Below are 21125 nucleotides of genomic sequence, written 5' to 3' on the forward strand. Positions count from 1 at the left end.
TAAACAGATGGTAGCTTGGATTAAATCACATCATCTCTGAGAACTTGAAAAACGAAACCCTCCATTCAGCTCAAGAGCACACTTTCTTTTGGTTTGAGACAAATTCCTCGTTCCATAACAAAGATGCACCCAAAAAAGGTTTCAGTTTTGAGGTAATTGGTTTTATCCAAACCAATTACGGCAGATATATGGAGTAAGACAATGAAAGACGCAAAAATGTTGAAGAACAATGACGCATTGAAAGAGTAATGAAGTATTGAGTATTCTTCCGGGCATCAAGAACCAGAATTGAAACTTTTGTTCTTGTCATCTCAAAATGCAATGCTTAAGACAAACTCAATTTTTGTTGGCAAGACAAACCAAATCAATGTCTGGTATTCAGTTTCATACAAGACAACCATGCCATTCAGCACTAAACTATAAGAATCAGACCCAAAATTTACAGGCCATTTAGGTTTTGAATTGGATAGACAAGACACTCTAATTTGAAAAGAACAACTCAATTTGCAACCTTATCCAATCAAAAATCTCAAAATTTAGACACCCAAATGTCTCATTTTGATTTACAAGTTCAGAGAAATTCATCATTTTGAGTATCATATTATACATTTCAAATCAACAGATAGAACAAAAGCAACTAAAAATAAAAAATTGCATCAATTAAATCATACAAAAAAATTTAACTTCAAGAAATAGTTAATTTTTAAGCAACAGAAACTTTAGCTCCAGCTTCCTCAAGCTGTGTCTTTGCATCGTCAGCCCCCTCTTTGGAAACTCCTTTAAACTTCTTCGGCAATCCTTCTATCAACTCTTTTGCTTCTTTTAAAGCCAAATTTGTCATAGCTCTAACGGCTTTAATCACGGCAATCCTCGCGTTGCTGGGAACCTCATCGATCACCACATCGAACTACGTCTTCTCCTCTACAGTGGCGGCTCCAGCGTCGACACAACCAGGGGAGGTTAAAGCAACGGCGGCAGGGGCAAAAGCAGTGGCGGAGACGATGAGTTTCTCTTGGAGATCGTCAACTAGGATTCGAGCTTCTTCTAAGGTTAGCGAAGAGATTTCCGCACCGAGTTTTTTCATTTTCTAGGGTGCTGCCGTGGCGTTGAAAGGACGGAGGAAGGTGCTACGGTGGGTAAGGTTAGAAGGGACAGTGGAACCGAGAGGGAGTTGGAGAGGTGTTTTGAAAGCGAAGGGGGTGCGTAGGATAAGAGGAAGTAGGCGGAGGATAATATGGGGAACGGAGAGAAAGAGTGACGAGAGTCAAAGAAGCCATTATTTTGCGTTTTGCTTTCTTTCTTCCTCTGTTTGGATTGAGAGTGGAAGACAGGATTAGGATGAGGAAGGGAATTGCTGTTGTTGACTGTTGGTAACACATTTATTCTCACGTGAAACAATCAACACACGTGTGTTAGAAACTGTTTCCTTGTAAATAGAAACCCTGTTACGGATCAAGCAGATTTCAAATAGCGGTTGTGTAACGGTATTACGGCCGTTATTTTGTGGTTTCGGTAGTTTTCGTCACTGTTACATATTTGAAATTGGATTATGAATAAAATTTACAATCATAATGGCCACGAGCAACCATTGCAACCGATCAATCTCGATCGGACGGAGTGCTTTTTAGTCTCAATAAGTAGGTCATTTTTTTCATTCTGAATTTCAGAAAGAATTTGGCATGAGCTTGTGGAAAAGCTCGGATCTTCCTCTTCATTTCTTCTTGTTTCTTGAAATGGGAAGCTGTGTCCGGTGCGAAGCCCGTTCGTTCCTTTTTTTTTTTTGTTAGGTCAAGAAGAATTACTTGATTGGTTCTTTTTTTTTTTTGTCAGGTCAAGAAGAATCACTTGTAAAGTTCTTTGCTTGCTTATTTCACTTCTTTCAGTGAGAGGACCGTTAGTTCGCCTTTTTTTTTTTAAATATTCAACACTATTTTTTTTAATTAAATTAATTATAATCTTCATTAATTTCATATAAGATATATTTTTTTATTATATGTATTTATAATATTTATGTCTTTGAACTTCATAAGTATAATAAAAAAAAATTTATAATATGTATTTTCATTTTGAATCATAACTACAAAACATGAAAAAATTATTTTAATTTATAAATAAAAATTAAAATATCATAAATTACTTTAAAAATTATAAGTATTAATTTTTATTATTATAATTACTACATTTTATAGTAAATTATAAAAAATTTAAAAAAAATTACGATCTTAATGATCGTGATGACCGCAATAATCTTCGTTATACACGCAATCGCGATAAACACGACACGACCGAAAACATGTCCGCAATCGCAATTTGAATCCCTAGGATCAAGTGTGGAGAAAGAGAATGGGAAAATAGAAAATCTGAAATGCATGAAACAATTCTGTTATTAATGAAATATAGACAGTGATTTGATGGGGAGGTAATTATTTTCAATAGTTTTTCATATGATTTTGTATTGAGTAATAATTTCAACAGACTTCTATTCTATCAGTGCTGCAACAATGGTGTTACAGGTGAAATCAAGAGTTGCTGATGCCTGGAAAATGATTTCTCACCACCTGCCACGTCTCCTCCTATAACATTATGCAAATGCAGATACTGATACCGCCAGAACAACACCAGCACCAGATGTAGCATGCCAAGCGTAGACAGGTTTTTTTCAGACTCAGCCAGATCCTGAGTCGCTGGCTTCAGCCTGGTGGCATTGGCTATGGCTTCTTACTCTTCTTTGATTCCCCCTTCAAGGAAAGAACCAAAGATACTCCCAGAGTAATCCCCAAAATGCACCGTCTCTCCTTCATTGTCCCGATAAAACTGTCAAGAGACAATGCTAAGACTCCGGAGTATTAGAATGGCAGGTAGTCAAACTCACCTGTTTTCCCTGGTTCCAGGATTGCAGCAACAGCATATTCTGCAGATATTCCGGCTGAATCAACATGGTCAAGTCTGCGAGTTTCACCAAATAGCTTGACTGGAAATGTTGCAGGCAGCATCTCTAACCACATCAACTGAGTTGTTGCTTGTTTGCAACTTTGCATTCAGTTTGATCCTACATTTCTCCAGCATCAGTTGGTTTTCAAACAGGCTTGTGCTTGGGCGTATTCCAAGTCCAACCACAGCCATGTTTGCAGGTAGCTGACTTCGATCTTTAAGATTGACAGCCATAACCTGAAAAGCAACTTGATTTGCTTATCAACTAACATCAGGTTCTGCTCCAAAACATAATGCAACTTTTAGTAATAATCACGGGTACTACAATGCTCCAAAAGAAAAAAAAAAAGACAAAGTTGTTAGATCGATAAATGAAGAACACAGCACTATGGACATTCACTACATTGTACTTCAGGGAAAACCATGGTTTTATTCATTTTATTAGGGCAAAAAAACTGAAAATCAATTCAAAACCATAATATTCGATTTAGTTTGGATTTGTCTATTTTTTATTTGATTCGGATCAAATTTAAATATTAAATATATATTAAATTCGAATTAAATTTTAAATCAGAAAGTGAAAAATTGAAAAAATAAAAATCAAATTGATATATATTTTTTAGTTTTTATGTATATTTTTAATTTTTATATAATAAAAATAATAATTTTATATTAAAATCTACTCAAATATATTAAAATTTTATATTAAAATAATATATAAAAATTAAAAAAAATTAAAATTAATAAATCAAATTGAATCGATAAAATTTAATTCATTTCGATTCAAATTGAATGATATTTTATTCAGACTCAGATCAAATTTTAAATTTTCCTAATACTATATAATATTTGAAAAAATTAAACTGATTCTGATCCAAACCAAATCGTTATTATCCTATTGATCACCAAAGAAGCAGCTCACTCCATCCCAATGTACCACCAGCAATTACTACATTTCCACCGGAACATATTGCGTCAGATTAACAAGGCTGTTTGCGTCTGCTAAATCTCGTAAATAACATAACATTTTCAAGCTTCAAAGCCTACATTTTATCGGACACACAATAAAACAAAATTAAGCCAGAAATGCAGACATATTGATCTCTAGTTTTGACAAATGTGTCAGCTCCTCCTGTTGAGTCTAATACAAAATTTCATCTTTTTCGGTAACATATTATAACAAACAGAGGAGTAACAAACAGATTGACTGACCATCCAAAGCAAGAGAAAGCAAGATGATTAAATATGTTTAGATAATTTAGTATTTTTTTCATGAAAAAAAAATTTCAATCACGTTATTATGAATTATATATGAAAATCAAAACTCGTAAATTATAAGGTTATTTGTATAGCGTAAACTTTAATTTCAACTATTTTTTCATTGTTTATTAGATAAATTATAAAACAAAAAAATTTGGATTTACTAAATTCATTATTAGTAAATTTATTCATATAAAAAATATTAAAGTTGAATTAATAAATAATACCATTCATTATCAAGAGCAAACCTCATTCGCCATTTGTTAAAAGCTTGATATATGGAGTTGAAAGGCCATATGATTCCAACGCGACATGAATTGTAAGCATAAGAAAATTATTTCATGTTTCTTACAGCAGCATCTCCATACTATTTTTTTTTTTTTGGTAAAAAATCTCCTTATTATAAGAACATCAAAGAAAGTAAAAATACAAACAGGGGTGAAGAAAACCTTCCCCTGTGCAGCTCATGGAAGAAATAGAAAATCAGATACTGTATCAGATTAACAAAGAAATAAAAAGCCAAACAGTAATAAGCAAGAAATCGCATTTCCAAAAGGCTGGTGTAAATTAAGTGTCGTTTGCAACTACAAGTATTTGCTGGCGCAGAGGTTTAGCAAAGAGCCTATTACATCTAATACACATTGTCATTACAAAAGTTCCTGGACAAGGAGGAGGCTATCCTCTCCGGAGCTACCAGAATTCCAACGAACAACCAAAACATCAATCCTCATGCCTGCAAAAGAAAGCAAAACAAGGTGGATAAGCGAACGTGGAAGCTTGTTTTGACTTATCTAAAACGAATCTGATCTATGTTATCCATTCCATTGTAGTCAAATGACATAACTGTTTTTTCTACTCAGGTTTTGAGGTTAATGCACTTGCCTTGCTAGCAATGTTGTTGGAGAGCCAATCAAGCCCCTCATAAAGGCCTTCTCCAGAAGTTGCACATGTGCTCTGGATATACCTGTAACAGACACCAAATCACATCAGATGAAATTGCACAAACGGTGAGAGAGTAAAACATGTGGGTAGAAAAGAGGAAACAAGAGAGGTAATGTTTACCAGTGGCGCTGGCGGAGAGAATGAAGACCAAGCTTATCAGTTATTTCAGCAGCATTCATTGCATTGGGAAGATCTTGTTTGTTAGCAAATACAAGCAAAACAGCATCTCTCAATTCATCCTGGAAAAAAATGTTATCATTAGCATATTAAGCCCTTGTGCAGTTGTGCCAAGTGTCTGCCTGTGTGAGATAAAGACGAAATATATTTCAAAGGATTTTCCTTGTTTGACTAGGTAATATACCTCATTCAACATCCTGTGCAACTCATCCCTTGCCTCAACAACACGGTCCCTGTCATTGCTATCCACCACAAAAATGAGACCCTGAGTGTTCTGAAAATAATGCCTCCACAAAGGACGGATCTGTATTTGAAATAAAGTAAGTTGGTGACTGTATGCAGATTTAAAGCGACATAATAGAAATATGTAGAATTTCCACCAAGAATATGACTTCATTGCTGACTATGCCCCCAATATAATCATCACAAATGCCAATAAGGATTCTTTTCTTGAATGATAATCATCATCAGGGCATCATAAATTATCAGATGGTAGAGTGTTATATCCATATGCATTCCTCATTCTTGAAAATAAGGCTTCATGATTTATCATCCAAACATCATGATATTGTTATGTTGCTGGAAATATGGGATGAAAAGGATGCAAAAAGTTTAACATATGTATATCATAGAATTCATTAGTTTTTAAGATGCATGCCTTGTCCTGACCACCAACATCCCAAACAGTGAAGCTGATATTCTTGTATTCCACAGTTTCAACATTGAATCCTGCAAAAAAGTAAGAATTGACCTTTAACATTACAGACTTTGGTAAACCACCAAAAGCCACCTAATTAGGAAAAATCAATCCATACAATAATCTCTATATATCTACTAAGAGGATCAATAAACCTCTTGGATGGTAGTACCTAAAGAATGTAACTCTGCTGGAGTTTTTTTTCAGAAAACCATATAGAATAGATAACAACTCACCAAACTCAACCAACTCAAAAACCGTATTTAATAGCCCTATCTACCAAAAGGTGACATGAAGTTAATATATTATCTATAACCATACTGTTGAAAGTTCACATAAAACAAGCAGGAACTCTGACTTCTCTTTCAAATCTTCATATCATATGAAATTAGATTCCTCTAGAACCATTTTCCTTCCAAATAAAGATAAAACTACATGGTTCACAAATCAATAATAACATAACAACCAAGTACTCTATCATTCATCAGTTATATACAAGGAATGACATTCACATACAACAGGTCGGTAAATCAGGCTTCACTACCGGAATTCTAAATCAAAATGAAATCTTTTGAACCATTTCTTTTGCTTCACAATTACAATTAAGGGATCAAAATTAATTAGATAAAGAATTCTCATGCCATCCATTCCAAAACAATAAAAAATATAATTTTCTTTTTACAATGAAATGTGATTTTGCCACAACTCACCAATGGTTGGGATTGTGGTGACGATTTCACCGAGCTTGAGCTTGTACAAGATGGTGGTTTTACCAGCTGCATCAAGACCCACCATCAAAATACGCATCTCCTTCTTGGCAAAAAGCCGGCTAAAGAGCTTTGTAAATGTCAGCCCCATCTCTCTTCTTCTCTTTCTAGCTCACAACACTGATTCGCATAAAAATCCAGCAAATCAACCACTAACCCCCCCCCCCCCCCCCCCCAAAAAAAAAAAAACCAATAAGAATCAAAACCCAACAAAAGTTGAAGCAAAATACATCAACTTGAGAGCAAATATCAAAATTTATTCAACCCAAAAATCTACAGAAAAAAAAAACCATCAAATAGATATCTGCAAAAAAAGAAAAAAAAAACCAAACCGATAAAATAAATCCTAAATTCAGAAACAATGAAATGAACCCAGAAATATTAAAATAAAAACATATAAACACACATATGTATCAAATTAATCCCTAAGCAAAAACATGTTAAAAAAGATTAAAACTTCGAATAAATCATTGAAAATAAAATTTCTTTTATCAAATAATTTGATGGATCTATTTAACCTGTTTTTGAGAAAAAGAAAAATCAGATTTGAGAAAAAGGAACTTAATTTAGTTTACCTTTGTGAAGAGCTTGGAAGGAGGATCTGATCTGTTTCTCTTGAGAGCCTCTCCGCTAATTTTTCTGGCCTTTTATTTAATTCGTGGCATCTAAAAATAATCAACTCAATATGAAATATGTATTTTTTTTTATAGATTAATTATTTATTGTTTTGACCAGATAGGATTATCTTGAAATTAATTTTTATTCCGGGGCAGTTGCGGGAATTTATGTGTTTCCGAGGGGCAATAAAATTATATTGCAAACAGTCAAAAGGGAATTGTTTGTTAATGAATTAATTTACTTAAAAAAATTAATTGCAATTAATATTTATTAATAATACATATTTTATTTATATAAATATAAAAAAATACAAAAATATTTTTTTTATATCAATTTTAAAAAATATAGATCTGGAGCACGATGCCTTTTTTTAGTCGTGACAAAAACCGCTGGCTCTGGCTGAGCTTAAAATTCAGAGAAAAAGGAATAAATAAAATAAAGATAAACTTACGGAAAAAATCAGAAAAATTAAGAATGTACAAGGACTAAAACGCAAAAATTCCAAATATATTTCGAACACAAAAAATACTAATAAAATTCCTCATCATTTCCCGATCCGAAAATCTTCAATGGCATGCGCGAGTTGGCACCACCTCCATTCTCCTTCTTTTACGCGCGTTATCGTTCCCATTCTCCACTACCCAACCGCTCTCTCTACCGCCTTCCTTCACCAGCGTAATCGTTTTACTGCACCCGCACGGTTCACCTTCTCGGTAAACCAAACCAATCCTCTGCCAACTCCGGTCCACGTTCAAGCCAAGCGAGGTTTTTTTCCCAAAGACGACAAAATTGCTTCCAGTAAGTATAGAGCCGTTAAAAACTGGGTTTTTTTTTTTTTTTTTAATTTTTGGTTCTAAAGTTAACTTTTTTCTTTTTGAAGCGGAGGATCTTCGGTTCGAGCCGCCGCTGAAAATAGTGGAGTATCCGGACCCGATATTGCGGAAGAGAAATAAACGAATTGCTACGTTTGATGAGAATTTGAAGAAGCTTGTCGATGAGATGTTCGACGTTATGTACAAGTAAGTTTTAATTTAATGTATAAGATAGTAATTGTTTCGTACACAGGATAAAAAAGGAAAATATAGATATGATGATTTTATTTTATTTTTTTGCTATTTACTTTTGATTTTTAGCAAAAATAATGCCTAATTGAAGGCTAAATTTGTTTTAACCACTAAGTTGAAATTGGGTGATAAAGGAAAAATATAATAATTAGGTGTTTATGTTAGAGATTTTCAAAATAATCTACGAAAAATAATCCCACGTTAAAAAAAGATCACATAAGTCAATCATTTAAATTAAGAGGAATAGAAGTGCACTGCAGTTGGGTTCTAATGGACCATGGGCTTAAATTTTTAAGCTTGATTTGCCTTGCATTAATTAAATAATTAATATATATTAATATTAATTATTTAATTGATGACTCTTGACATTTGGACATGTTTAGTAAATAAAATATAATTTTATCTTAATTTAAATTTTAATTAAGTGTCTTGATTAATTATGTCTGTCCAAAAACAAAGAGATAGATAAAAACGGATAATTAAGTCTGTACAAAACAAATAAATAAATCTGTTCAAATCGGCAGTTTTTATTATTCAAAAATAGATAGTTTTTGTCTATTTAAAATAGAAAGCTATGTTTGTAAGATAAAGGGACATTTAATTGTTTATACAAGCTTCTTTAGTTTTCTGAAAAATACCCAGAAACAATTCTCGGAACTCTCCTTCCTTTTTCAAAGCTCTAAAATTCTTTTATAAAAGTTTTGCTGCAAAAAACCTTTAGGGAACGTTTGGCTCGGGGGAATCCATGTTTTTTCCCTTGGAATCTTACTGGTGGGTATTTAATTCCAACATTTGGTTCAAAATAATTCGATTCCATGGGGAAATAATAGATTCCCAATAGTACCGAAAGTCTCGAAATCAGAAATCTACCTCAACTTGTGGTATTCTAGGATTCTGGAAGGAGAAAATTACATTATTTCTAAATTTGACCTGAATAAAAAATTATAAAATAGCCGTTACCATTTTGAAAAGTCTATTTGAAAGTGACTACAAGTCAGTTGTAGGTTTTTGTTGTTAAAATTTTTTTTTTATATTACAATTAATGATGTTTGACATGAAAAATGTATTAAATAATCTTACTCAATTTTTTTGGAGATTATTTAAGGTGTTTTTTTGCAAGAAAGTACCTCAAATAACTCTGGTCAATTTTTTTAGGAGATTATTTAAGGCGTTTTTTTACGAAAAAAATACTTTAAATAATCCCTTAAAAAAATCCTGCTCAATTTTTTTTTGGATTATTTAAGATTTTTTTTGCAAGAAAATGCCTTAAATAATGCTAGTCAATTTTTCATGGGATTATTTAAAGCATTAAAAAAAAATCTTATAACAATCCCCAAAAATAAACTCTAGAAAGACAGGTCAAACCTAAAATCTTATGATTAATAATCATATGCTTTAATAAACAAAATTACTCTATTTTTTTTATATTTTATCTCTTAAATCTTATAACTAATGAAATGGATTATTGAAGGCGTTTTTAGTTAAAAATGGCTTAAATAATAACTTTCAATTTTTTGAAGGATATTATTTAAGACCTTAAATAATCCTCTTTAAAAAAATATTGGAGATTATTTAAGGTGTTTTTGGACCAAAAACGCATTAAATAATCTATTTTAAAAAAATAAAAATAATTATTTAAGGCGTTTTTCAATCAAAAATGCCTTAAATAATCTTCAATATTTTTTTATTGATGATATTTTATAAATAAAAATAATAATTAAATAAAATATTTGTCTTCTTTTGTTGTTAAAGAAATCATTTGTCGTTTGGGTATTTATTATTAATAAAAGCTAATAAAAAGTTGCTATTATATATGTCAAGAAGATTATGATAATTCAAGAATTAATATATGTGGATTCCTCACAACTAAACGAGTGAATCTGAACATGAGATGTTCTAAAAATGAAAGAAAACCTGGGTATCGCATGGGGAATCTAAGATTCCGCGAACCAAACGTTATCTTATAAAAGTTTAGTGATCTTGTAATACACAGGTGAATGATTGGTGGACTGATTTCTTTACGTTATGTTTGGATAAATATTAATAAAGGAAAGAAAAGGAAAAGAAAAGAATGGAAAATAAAGTTTTTTAAATGAAAGGAAAGGATACATGTAACTCTTGTTTGGATAATTAAAATTAATAAAGGAAAGGAAAGGAAAAGAATTCTAACAACCATTGTTTGGATAAAAGAGTGAAAAAGAAAAGAAATGATTCATTATAATAATTTTTTTCAATTATAGCCTTTCATTGCCTGTGATTTTATAACACTCTTGGATCATGATATGTTTGCTATCTTGTCTGGCCTTATAATTGTTGCTATATCAATGGCTTTTAATCAAGTGAAAAAGGAAGATATTTTACAAATATGTATTGATGGACTTTGAGTTAGTCCGCCATCTCATAAACCCAAAAAATATATTTATTTATATTTAATCATTCATTAAAATCAAATCATCAAAAAATTATAAAAAATTTTTATATTGGAAGAGATATATGAAATTTACTTGAAAAAAGATATGGCTTTGATAAAATTATGGGATAATTGTGATCTGCTTAGGTTTTTTTATTAGGTTTTTAGTATTAATAAAAAGATGGACATAATAATCTTTTTATAAAAAATTTTTTTTTTCAACTTTCATTTCCCTAGCTTTTCCTCCAAATTGGAATATTAAAAAAATTGAGTTTATAAGGGAAATCAAAGGTTATTTGGTTTTCACCTCTTTCCTTTTTCTTAAATTAAAAATTTATCCAAACAAGGGAAGGGGGTTTTTGTCTCCTTTACATTCCTTTCTTTTCTCTCCCTTCAATCCAAACACACTGTTAGTGCAAAATATAATCAGTCATTAGGTTTCGTTGTATCCTTCAAGTTTATCGTTGTAATCCTTTTACACATCTCCTAAATAAATAATATGGTGGAGGCGAATCAAACCTTAAGAAAAGTGGCACAGTTACATGCGTTGAAGCCTTTTCTCAAAATTCCAAATTTGCCAGAAACAATAATTCCAGATTTTCAGTTTTTTGTTTGAACAGTTTATGAAGAATTTATGTAATTTTAGAGGAGTGTGAAATTTGTTGGCTTCTTTTTGTAACAGAACTGATGGCATTGGTCTCTCTGCTCCCCAAGTAGGAATTAATGTTCAATTGATGGTGTTTAATCCTGTTGGCGAGCGAGGTGAAGGACAAGAAATCGTCCTTGTAAATCCGAGAGTTATGAAATATTCAAAGAAGACATTACTGGTTAATGAAGGTTGCTTATCTTTTCCGAGAATCTATGCTGATGTTAAGGTAATTGCATCAACTGATTCTATCCTTTTACTCTCTTGTTTTGTTTCATGTGTAATTCTACATGGTGCATTGTCTCTTTTACTCGCTTACTTATCCTTTACTTCTATTGAATTTTGCTTTCAGAGGCCAGAATCTGTAAAGATTGATGCACAAGATATTAATGGTGTGAGGTCTACAGTTGATTTCTCAGGGCTTCCGGCACGGGTTTTTCAGCATGAATTTGACCATCTTCAGGTTCTTTCTTCTGTATAATTGTAATATATTGTTGTCAGTTTGTCAATTGCTAGTGTAAGGAGCTAGATTTTGTGCAGTTTTAGATTTTATATATATATATATATATATATTGAATGTTGACTGTTGAACTTTAGGCTGCATGGTAGTAGGGAGATGTTAGTTTGTTGGAAGTAAGAATTCCATGCAGAGAACTAAATGCCACGTAGGTGTTTTCTTGTAGTGTAGGAGTTTCCTTTCTGTTTTAAGTAGAATTTGTCGAACATGAATAACCTAAGATGCGGCTGTTAATTGCGCTCTTGCCGTCTTTTGTTTCTTTTGACTTTTGAGTACAGGGGCCTTAGTCCCAAATCTCTATATTAGCCAACCTCTGTTCCCGAATGCTATAGGGTTAAAGGCATGCCAAAAACCTATTTCCATTTTAAGTTCAAATGGTTCCATTTTGTTAACACTGCATGTGGCTCAGGAAACTATAGGTGGGTTATATATGCTATGTAGGTCAAAACTGAATGCGCTAATGATGCCTTTTTAAGTCTTATTTCCTCTTAAAATAGTAATGTTATAGGCTTTGTTTATGGTTAAACAAGTAGGAAAAGAGCTTCCAAGAGAGACTCTTTTTGTTCTCTAACTCTAATATGTTATTTCAAAATCAAATTGTGACATATTACTAAATTCCTTTCGCGACTATGGCTCTTGAATTTGCAGGGGATTCTGTTTTTTGACAGAATGACTGACGAAGTTCTTGACAGTATTCGCTCACAACTAGAGGTTAGTACGACTTTCTGTATAATCTTAATCTCACGGAACATGACCCTGAAGATTAACCTTCTTTCTTGGATTGGTAGTTCTGTTACTATTGGAGAGTATATCATTAATAAACATTGAATTTCACTCCTTTTGGTTGATATGTGATGGACTCTATGATCTAATTTGCAGGCCTTAGAAAAGAAATACGAGGATAAGACTGGACTCACCAGTCCTGAAAAGGTAGAAACCCAGAAAAGGAAGAAAGCTGGTTTTGGTTTTGGAAAATCATGAACGCCTAGAAAATCATGTCAGGTTCATATTAAACAGAAATTAATCAATACTTTGATCGGTATTTTGTTCTCATTTGATTTTAAACTTTGAGGTTCATATTAAACAGTTTTTCTTCATAGCTTCTTAACAGGTTCCATCCATCCACGCACACATTTATCCATCCTCATTGTCTTTTTTTTTTTTACTTTCTTTGAGATATAATGGCGATATTGATGCTAGTGATGCTATTGATGATAGTGATGATATCGATTGTGACCTTGATACCGAGCTGGAGCTTCTAACTATGAGGAATGCCTTAATTATGGGTATGATAGTTTCAAAATACTTCATCCTATATGAAATGTATTCCGAAGTTTGAGGGTAAATCCCATCTATTTGGAGCTCTTTTTCTTTGCTATTTCAAGCTTATTTTGCTGAACTTGGCAATTTATCATGTTGGTATGTATTCCTCTAACTTGTACAGTGTTGCAACATATATTGCATTTGCCAAGAACGATGAATACTGAGTATTAGTTTAGATAACATACATGATTATTTAAATTTTTTAAAGTTACGAGTTTGAGAGAAATTAAATGCATAATTCCTTTTCAAACAAGGAATTAGACGCCTAATTTCTTTTCAAATGATATAAATTTAAAGAGTGTAAGAGTAAATTAAAAATTGCATAAATATTTTAATGAAAGTTAGAAACCAACTCAGCATTTTTATTAATTTACAGTATTTTTCCAAATGAAATAAATAAATAAAGTAGAGGGGTTAAGAGTAAATTAAAAATTGCATAAATATTTAATTGAAGTTGGAAAAAAAAGTCAACATTTTTATTAATTTACATCTTATACCTGCTTTTTTTTCAAAGGCAGAGATGTAAGAATGTAGCACAAGACATAAAAAAGTAAGGTAAAGCAGCCAATACTAATTGTTGTTGTCGGTAATGTGAGGGCGTGTTTGCTTTGAGAAATATTTTTATTCATTGTTGTATCAACCAATATAAGATATTATTATTATTATTATTTCATTCTTGAATTTATTTCCTAACAATTCTTTGTTGTACTTCAAAATCTAACCCTTTGATTTTTAATTTATCTTTAATATTTTATTTATTAAAACGAAATAAAAGGTTAATTATTTGTTATGGTTAACTTCAAAAAATTATTTGTTATGGTTAAAGTGAAATAGATTTTCAACAACCAACTCCCAAACTTTGAAGCGTGAGATTTTAATTTTTTTTTTAATTATTCGAGTTGGGATTACAAAATCATTTTTTAACCATCTAGTATTCTTATATCATTTCAATTCGACTCCGTTCGATAATTATAAAAATGACTAAAAAATTTATTCCATTATTTGAATGATTGAAATTAATAAAATCAACAAAAAATAACTTTCGATCAACAAAAAATCATGAGGTAAAACACGAAAATTATCTTCTTTTTTTTTTTTTTAATGTTGGGCAAAAAATAATTTTCAAAACAATACCCAGCTATGGGACAACCAATCTACAGCCCCTCCCACGATCAACCAAATGTGGAACATGGATCCTCAAAATTCTCATTCGGGACTAGGGAGCAGGGTTTTTGTCTTCAGAACTCAGAATCCATCAGAGAAAGATTCAAGAGGTCAGTCTCCCCCAGGGAAAGGGGAAAAAGACCGATTAAAGGAAGTAGCAGAGAACGAGATCGAGATGGAAAAGCAAATTACCCCCCGATATACTATCCACCATCGTTGCTGACTTTAGAGGAATCAAGCTTAGCACAATATCACGTGCTATCTTGTACAGAGGTAAGGGAGAACCCTCCACCATAGATACTTACAATCCAAGAACTACAATTGGCAAACTACCCTCCGGAGATCAGGCGGAACTCCACTCAAATGTTGATGATGAAGGTTCAAAGCAATCTGAGAGCAAGCTAGGTTCACGTTTGCGTCAGCACGTCCATGCTGCTAGGAATAGGAACCCTAATCCATAAGGTAGAGATGTGGCCAAGAATGTTGATGTGGAAACAAGGCTGGACCCCGAGAAATGAACTATTTATGCCACAATTTCAGAAGTTATCTGTGAACCACTAATCAAACCACCTTCAGATCATGTGATACTGCTATGGAATTGCAAGGGTGCTAGGCATCCGGAGTTTGTCAGAACGGCTAGGGAGCTTGTAAATATCCATGGGCCGGAGATCATGATTGTGACAGAGATGCGAGCCCGTGGGGAAGATGTCAGACACATCATTGACGGACTCTCCTTTGATACTTCGAAAGACACAGTGACTTTGGGTTATAAGGGACGGATTTAGCTCTTATGGAGGTCGGACCTAGTGGAGGTTGATGATATCTGTGCTACAGGACAGGAAATTCGCGCCACAGTTAGGGTAAGATATTCTTGTAACTTTACTTGGCTTCTTTTAAATATTAGGATTGTAATTTTAATATTTTTATTTAGTAAATTTTATATTTTTTTCATAGATGTAGGTATAATTTTGTTGAATTACATAATTCGTGTAATTTTTACTTGATTTTATGTTTTGTACATTATTTTTAATAATAATATGTAAAATAAATGTATCTAATACGATACACATCATAAAAGTTATGGGTCATGTGTCATGTTGAATCATATCTTTAATTTTTATGAATCATGTCAACAAGACACGTTAAAACATAATATTAGGTCGGCACAATCCATTAATATACGAGTTAATATTTAAATGAATTATATCAATTTAGCATGGCACATTTGATACCTCGAACTGCTGCAAATATACAATTTAAAGTAAATTGATTCAAATGTTTGCTATTACTTGTTATTTAAATTATTTAAATTAAGTTTTGTTTTATATATTTTAAGATATGTACCACTTGTTAATTTTACTTATGGTGTCTAAAAATTAACGATGCATGAAATTGAAACATATATGAGATGAGAAGATGAACTAATTTTCTTTGAAACATATATGAGATGTGATGAATTGGGTCGAGATTATCACAATATTGACCTTAGCCCCACATGGATTTCTCCATTTTGTAAGCAAAAATAATAGTAATTATAAAATAACTATCGCTTGTATGAATGTTTATGATACGATTTTGACTCGAAGATTGGCAGAGTTTCATCCTTGCCATTTTAAAAAAGGAAAAATAAATAATAAATAAAGTTGCAACCAAGCAAAATTTTAAGAAGTTTTATTCCTTTAATACGATTTAAATTTTAACTCTATAATTAAAAAAAGTTCAATTAGCTAAACGTTTAGAAATAACTAATTAAATGTTTTAATAAGTAAATATCAAATTTCAATTTTTAATAATAGAGTAATAAATTTTTAATTTCCATAATTAAATTTCAATTAATAAAAAAAATCTAATAAAAAAACTATTTCAAAAAATAAATCTCAAGTTTTTGATTATATTCAAAATGATCATGAACTGGCCCTAATCATATTACTTTTCTTGGGTCATTTGGGTGTTAATCAGTGCTCAAGACTGGAGCCATTTTGGGTTAAACCATTGGTTTATTAATTTATATGCTTAAAACATCGTTAATTTTCTGAAACAAAACACAACCTCTCCCCATACAAAAATCGTGACAATTCAAAACAGAAGTTGTTCGAATCTGATTCTGGCCCAATGAATTTGGACATATCTTTTTTTTTTTTTTTGTTTTGGCTTCATTAATATTTTCAATTTTGCTAGTTATGGCAGATAATTGTCAATTTTTTAAAAAATGTTGCTTAATTAATATAAATAAGGTGCTAGAGTATTACAATAGAGAAAGAAATTAAATATATAGTTGAAAAACATATAAATGATACATATTGAAAATTAAATTATGGTGCGTCCTAATTACAATAATTATTGGATTAATGCTACAATAATAATGTAGATAAAGAGATATTAAATTACCCAAAATTTTTTTTACTTTCAAAAATGAATTTATTTTATATATTTATAAAAGGAATACATTAAAAGCTAGGCTTTATTGTTATTAAAACTATGGTGAATTCAATTAAAATTTGTACTTTAATTAACATTTTTTGGGTTATTAATACATTTCAACGACCCAAGTCTGGCATTGAAACAAGCAAAATTTATAAGTCGGAATATAACATTATAAAGATAAAATTCAATAAATTTGATATTCAAATTACAATTTTTCATCTGATTCTCAAGTTATAAATTTTTTTATACAAAAATAAATGCATTTTTTTAATTTTTTTTCTTCAACAAAAGTTTGACTCGAATTAAATAGAAATTTAATGGGGGTCATTTATGAGGGCTCAAAATGGAAAAGCATTAAATTTTCAGTTACAAAGACAAAGTGGTTTTAGTGTTAATCCTGAACACATTGCAAATTTCATTAGTCATCATGGTCTTCAAAACCAACCTTCCCCATTTACTTATTTCATAATTCCCTTAAAAAGGACAAAATTTATGGTTTCAAAAAACCTGAATTTAAATTACTTTACTACCCTTTTCAGACAAAAAAAAAAAAAAAGAGAACACAATGTTTTTTGTTTACCAACTCCTTGTCTCCTACCTATATTTATGAACAAATTCATGCAAATTTATGTATATTAACAAAAATGTTTATGAAAAAAGATCATATCTTAGTTTTTAATTTGTATATATTTGTATTATACATAGTTGTTTTAGTTTCAAAGTTCATAAATTTAATTTTTTTTAAATGAAGGAAATTCAAGAATAGCTACAAATAATGCAATATTTTCGTTTGATGTCCCAAATATATTAAAAGCTTGAAATTACTGTTAATGGCAGATTTGACTAAAGTTTTACCTATTTCTTTATCTCTTCTTTCTTCTTAGTTTTTTTGCTTTTAAAAATAGCATTTAAAGATATAATTCTTTAAATAAGAGGTCCCAAAATTTGTTCCCTCAACAAGTGGAATTAGCAACAAAGCATTGAAAGAGGGTATTAAAGACAAAATCAAAATCAAAATGCATGCAAGCACACCTTTAAAATAGCCTAACTCTCTTCATTTTATTTCTTTTAGCAAAATCCTTTTTTATACTTTAATTCTTTAAAAATTAAATTTTAATTATTAAAATTAAGAATTCAACACTTTATTTATCAACAATTCACACAACCGTTAATTAAAATCTTTTTTCCTTTTTCATAAATCACAAGCGTTTGATTGGTCCTAAAATTTTGTAATAAGCTTGCTTTTGATGCTCTAAATTTAACATGAAAAATTGAAGATAAACAAAAAAAAAAAAAAGTTGGGTTTAGGGCATTTTTTTTTTTTTGGCTTGAAAAGAACCAAGGGCCTCTCCATGTCTCCCACGTCTTGTTTCAATTTGCCCAAGAAATTTCCATGAACAACAAATCTTTGTAACGAACTAATGATTAATTTGGGTCTTTTTGCCCTTTGCAATGCTTAAACTTGGAAGCTTAACAGTCACAATCAACTTTCAATATTAACCATTGGCTTCTCATTTCATCAATTACCTAAGACATTGCCAAGTATATCTTCAAACCCTGTTTTTTATATAATTTATTTCTCCTATAAAGAAAAAAAAAGCCCACAGAAATTTGATTTAATCCTTTAAAAACCATTTATAAACTTTTTTTTGGGGAAAAAAAAGTTTAAACCACCGTTCCTTTTTCTTGAGCTTCTCTTTTCTCTTCTTCTACTGCATGGAGTTTGATACAAGCTTTAGAGATGATTTCCCTTTACTTTCAAGCCTTTTGTCTGATAACAATTCTTCTTCCTTCAAACCTGACTTTGGAAATGGTTTTTTTCCCTTGGTTGATGGTTCTTCTTCTTCCAAAGGTTTGCTTGAAAACTTTATCTTTCATGACCAAAACCATCACTTAACTCCCAATGTTAACAACGCTTCTTTCTTGAATCCTCACCATTTTCATCAATTTTTCATTGATGGGTCCTCAAAGAATCCTTTTCTTGGGGTTTCCTCGACATGCACCAATCCTTTCGAGCCTTTCGCCAATGGGTTTTCAAATGATCTTAATGCTTATATCCCTTCCTTGCCTTTTGCACCAGAAGGTAGTACTGTAAAGGATGGCCTTTTCCAGGGTTTTCAGACTGAAGGCTGCTGGGATTTTTCTCAGAATAAAGCTCCAGCTCAACCCTTGCCTGAAATTGATCAGATTTATCATCATCAGCCTCTGAACTTTCAAGATCAACAGCCACCGGTGACTACTAAGTTGGCTGATGAAGTCTCATGTGTCACAGCAGATCAAAATAATGGCCTTCAAGACAAAGTTGATCAGAAGAAGAACAAAAGGTTCTTTCAATCCAGAAGATCAGGTAGCAAAGCTCTTAAGAAAACTAATATAATCAAAGGCCAATGGACTCCTCAAGAGGACAGGTATAACAGCAAAATTTTTGTTCAATTTGTTATATTTTTTCTTTTGCTTGATTAGGGTTTTGGGTTTGTTTGTTTTAAGCCATTCAACTTATATGAAGATCTAATTATGTAAATTATCATCTGTTTTTGTAGATTGCTAGTGCAGTTGGTAAAAAGGCATGGAACAAAGAAATGGTCTCAAATTGCAATGATGCTAAATGGGAGAGTAGGAAAGCAATGTAGAGAGAGATGGCATAACCATCTAAGGCCTGATATTAAGGTTTATTTTTTTACCTCTTTTTTTTCCCTTTCCTTTCCTTCTTTACCTCCCATAAAGACATTAACCATACATATACATGCATGATCATTTATGTATGTATGTATGTATATATATACTATATGTATGTGTATATATATATATATGTTTATGTCTTAGATAAAGACTATATACATATGAATATGCATGTACAGTTGTTTGTCATACATACATACATACATTCATGCATACATACGCATAGTTATATCCATACATTAAATGCATGCATGGATTAGTTATATATTTTCACTTATTTGTTTGATTATGAGAATTTTAATTATAGAATTTCTTTATTGAATTGCGTAGATCGATGAATGAAAATTATTACGTCAGATTTTTGTTATTGTTATAACTTTATTGACGCGTTTTATGAAGTATCTAAAAACTTACTTTGTCAATCACTTGTCATTATATGCATGATAATGCATTGTCATGTGTGTTGACAAGTGCTAGGTTAGACCAACATTTTAGTTAAATAGATCTTATCATCATAATAAATTGTAAAATCATAAACTTTAACAGATAAATTATCAGTTTTGCTTCTAAAATGATAGAAATATCCATATAGGTGTTTTTGAAGACAGTATGAGTAATTATACCTCCATTCTGTTACAATTTTCTTATAAAATTATTTTTTTCATTTGAACCAAAATGAGCAAGAGATGATTTTAAATTTCAACTTTTATTAAAAAAAAAATGTTGGATCAAAAATGAAATCTCATGCATTAAAACCATGAATGTCATTGGACATGCGTTTTCCTATTGGAGTTATCATGAACAAACTATGCCTAATTTTATATATATAAACGACAAAAAAAAAAAAACTTATTGGGATTCAAGAATTTTTCTTCGATATTGATTTTTGGCACAAAACTATATGACTTGTTGTTTTTGCAGAAGGATTCATGGAGTGAAGATGAAGATAGGATACTGATTCAAGCACATAAAGAAATAGGAAACAAGTGGGCTGAGATAGCCAGGAGACTCCCTGGCCGCACCGAGAACACTATAAAGAACCATTGGAATGCAACCAAGCGAAGGCAATACTCAAGGCGCAAAGGCAAAGACTCCAATCCCAAAGGCTCTCTTTTGCAAAACTACATCAAATCAGTGAGTCCAACCTCAACGCGAAAGTACAAAGGGAAAAGGGTACTATTGGAAACTAATCCTGAAACCTCAGATTTCAATCCAACAGATTGGCAGGTTGTAGTTCGTAATGATCAAGCAACTGACCATCACCATCAGCCCATGAAATATTTCTCTTTCGAATTAGCGAATGTTTTTTGTGATCATCAAAGTTGCACTGCTAGCTTCGGATCGATGCTTGAAGAAGTTAATCCCTGTAGCTCTGTTGTTGAAGAAGAGAGCAATGCCATGGAAATCGAGATTCCCCTGGAAATGAATTACATGAAAAAGGAGCTGGATTTGCTCGAGATGATCTCTCAAGGAAATCTCTAATTACCAGCTGCTGAAAATTGTAAA

General features: G+C 31.5%; 3 protein-coding genes and 2 pseudogenes across 8 annotated transcripts; 2 read left to right on the forward strand and 3 right to left on the reverse strand.

Moving 5' to 3' along the window:
* Positions 1-484: 484 nt before the first annotated feature.
* LOC111299590 (large ribosomal subunit protein bL12c-like) lies at positions 485-1427 on the reverse strand (annotated as a pseudogene).
* A 964-nt stretch (positions 1428-2391) lies between these two features.
* LOC111299588 (monodehydroascorbate reductase 4, peroxisomal pseudogene) lies at positions 2392-3172 on the reverse strand (annotated as a pseudogene).
* Positions 3173-4667: 1495 nt separating this feature from the next.
* Positions 4668-7506, reverse strand: LOC111299591 (ADP-ribosylation factor 1). Of its 2 annotated transcripts, none has more exons than XM_022894867.2 (7): positions 7350-7506; positions 6718-6926; positions 5969-6039; positions 5495-5614; positions 5254-5372; positions 5074-5155; positions 4668-4924 (listed from the first exon to the last, which is right to left on the reverse strand). In XM_022894867.2, the coding sequence occupies exons 2-7, from the start codon at positions 6863-6865 to the stop codon at positions 4919-4921; spliced, it is 546 nt and encodes a 181-aa protein (XP_022750602.1). In that variant the 5' UTR covers positions 6866-6926; positions 7350-7506; the 3' UTR covers positions 4668-4918. The 2 variants fall into 2 exon arrangements, with proteins under 2 accessions (XP_022750602.1, XP_089603692.1); XM_089747566.1 differs by having other exon boundaries at positions 6718-7078; positions 7350-7456.
* A 379-nt stretch (positions 7507-7885) lies between these two features.
* Positions 7886-13532, forward strand: LOC111299589 (peptide deformylase 1B, chloroplastic/mitochondrial-like). 5 transcript variants are annotated; one of them, XM_022894865.2, is made up of 7 exons: positions 7886-8190; positions 8273-8411; positions 11549-11741; positions 11865-11975; positions 12678-12740; positions 12909-12959; positions 13206-13532. In XM_022894865.2, the coding sequence occupies exons 1-7, from the start codon at positions 7962-7964 to the stop codon at positions 13209-13211; spliced, it is 792 nt and encodes a 263-aa protein (XP_022750600.2). In that variant the 5' UTR covers positions 7886-7961; the 3' UTR covers positions 13212-13532. The 5 variants fall into 5 exon arrangements, with proteins under 5 accessions (XP_022750600.2, XP_022750601.2, XP_022750597.2 ...); XM_022894866.2 differs by having other exon boundaries at positions 7887-8190; positions 13248-13532; XM_022894862.2 differs by having other exon boundaries at positions 7890-8190; positions 12909-13031.
* Positions 13533-18641: 5109 nt separating this feature from the next.
* Positions 18642-21101, forward strand: LOC111300950 (transcription factor MYB118-like). The gene is made up of 3 exons (XM_089746831.1): positions 18642-19348; positions 19481-19607; positions 20541-21101. Exons 1-3 carry the CDS (start codon positions 18657-18659, stop codon positions 21099-21101), a joined length of 1380 nt encoding a protein of 459 aa, XP_089602957.1. The 5' UTR covers positions 18642-18656.
* The last annotated feature ends 24 nt before the right edge of the window (positions 21102-21125 follow it).

The sequence above is a fragment of the Durio zibethinus genome, chromosome 18, assembly GCF_047325235.1.
Source record: "Durio zibethinus cultivar Kanyao isolate XHJ-2024 chromosome 18, ASM4732523v1, whole genome shotgun sequence".
Lineage (NCBI taxonomy): Eukaryota > Viridiplantae > Streptophyta > Magnoliopsida > Malvales > Malvaceae > Durio > Durio zibethinus.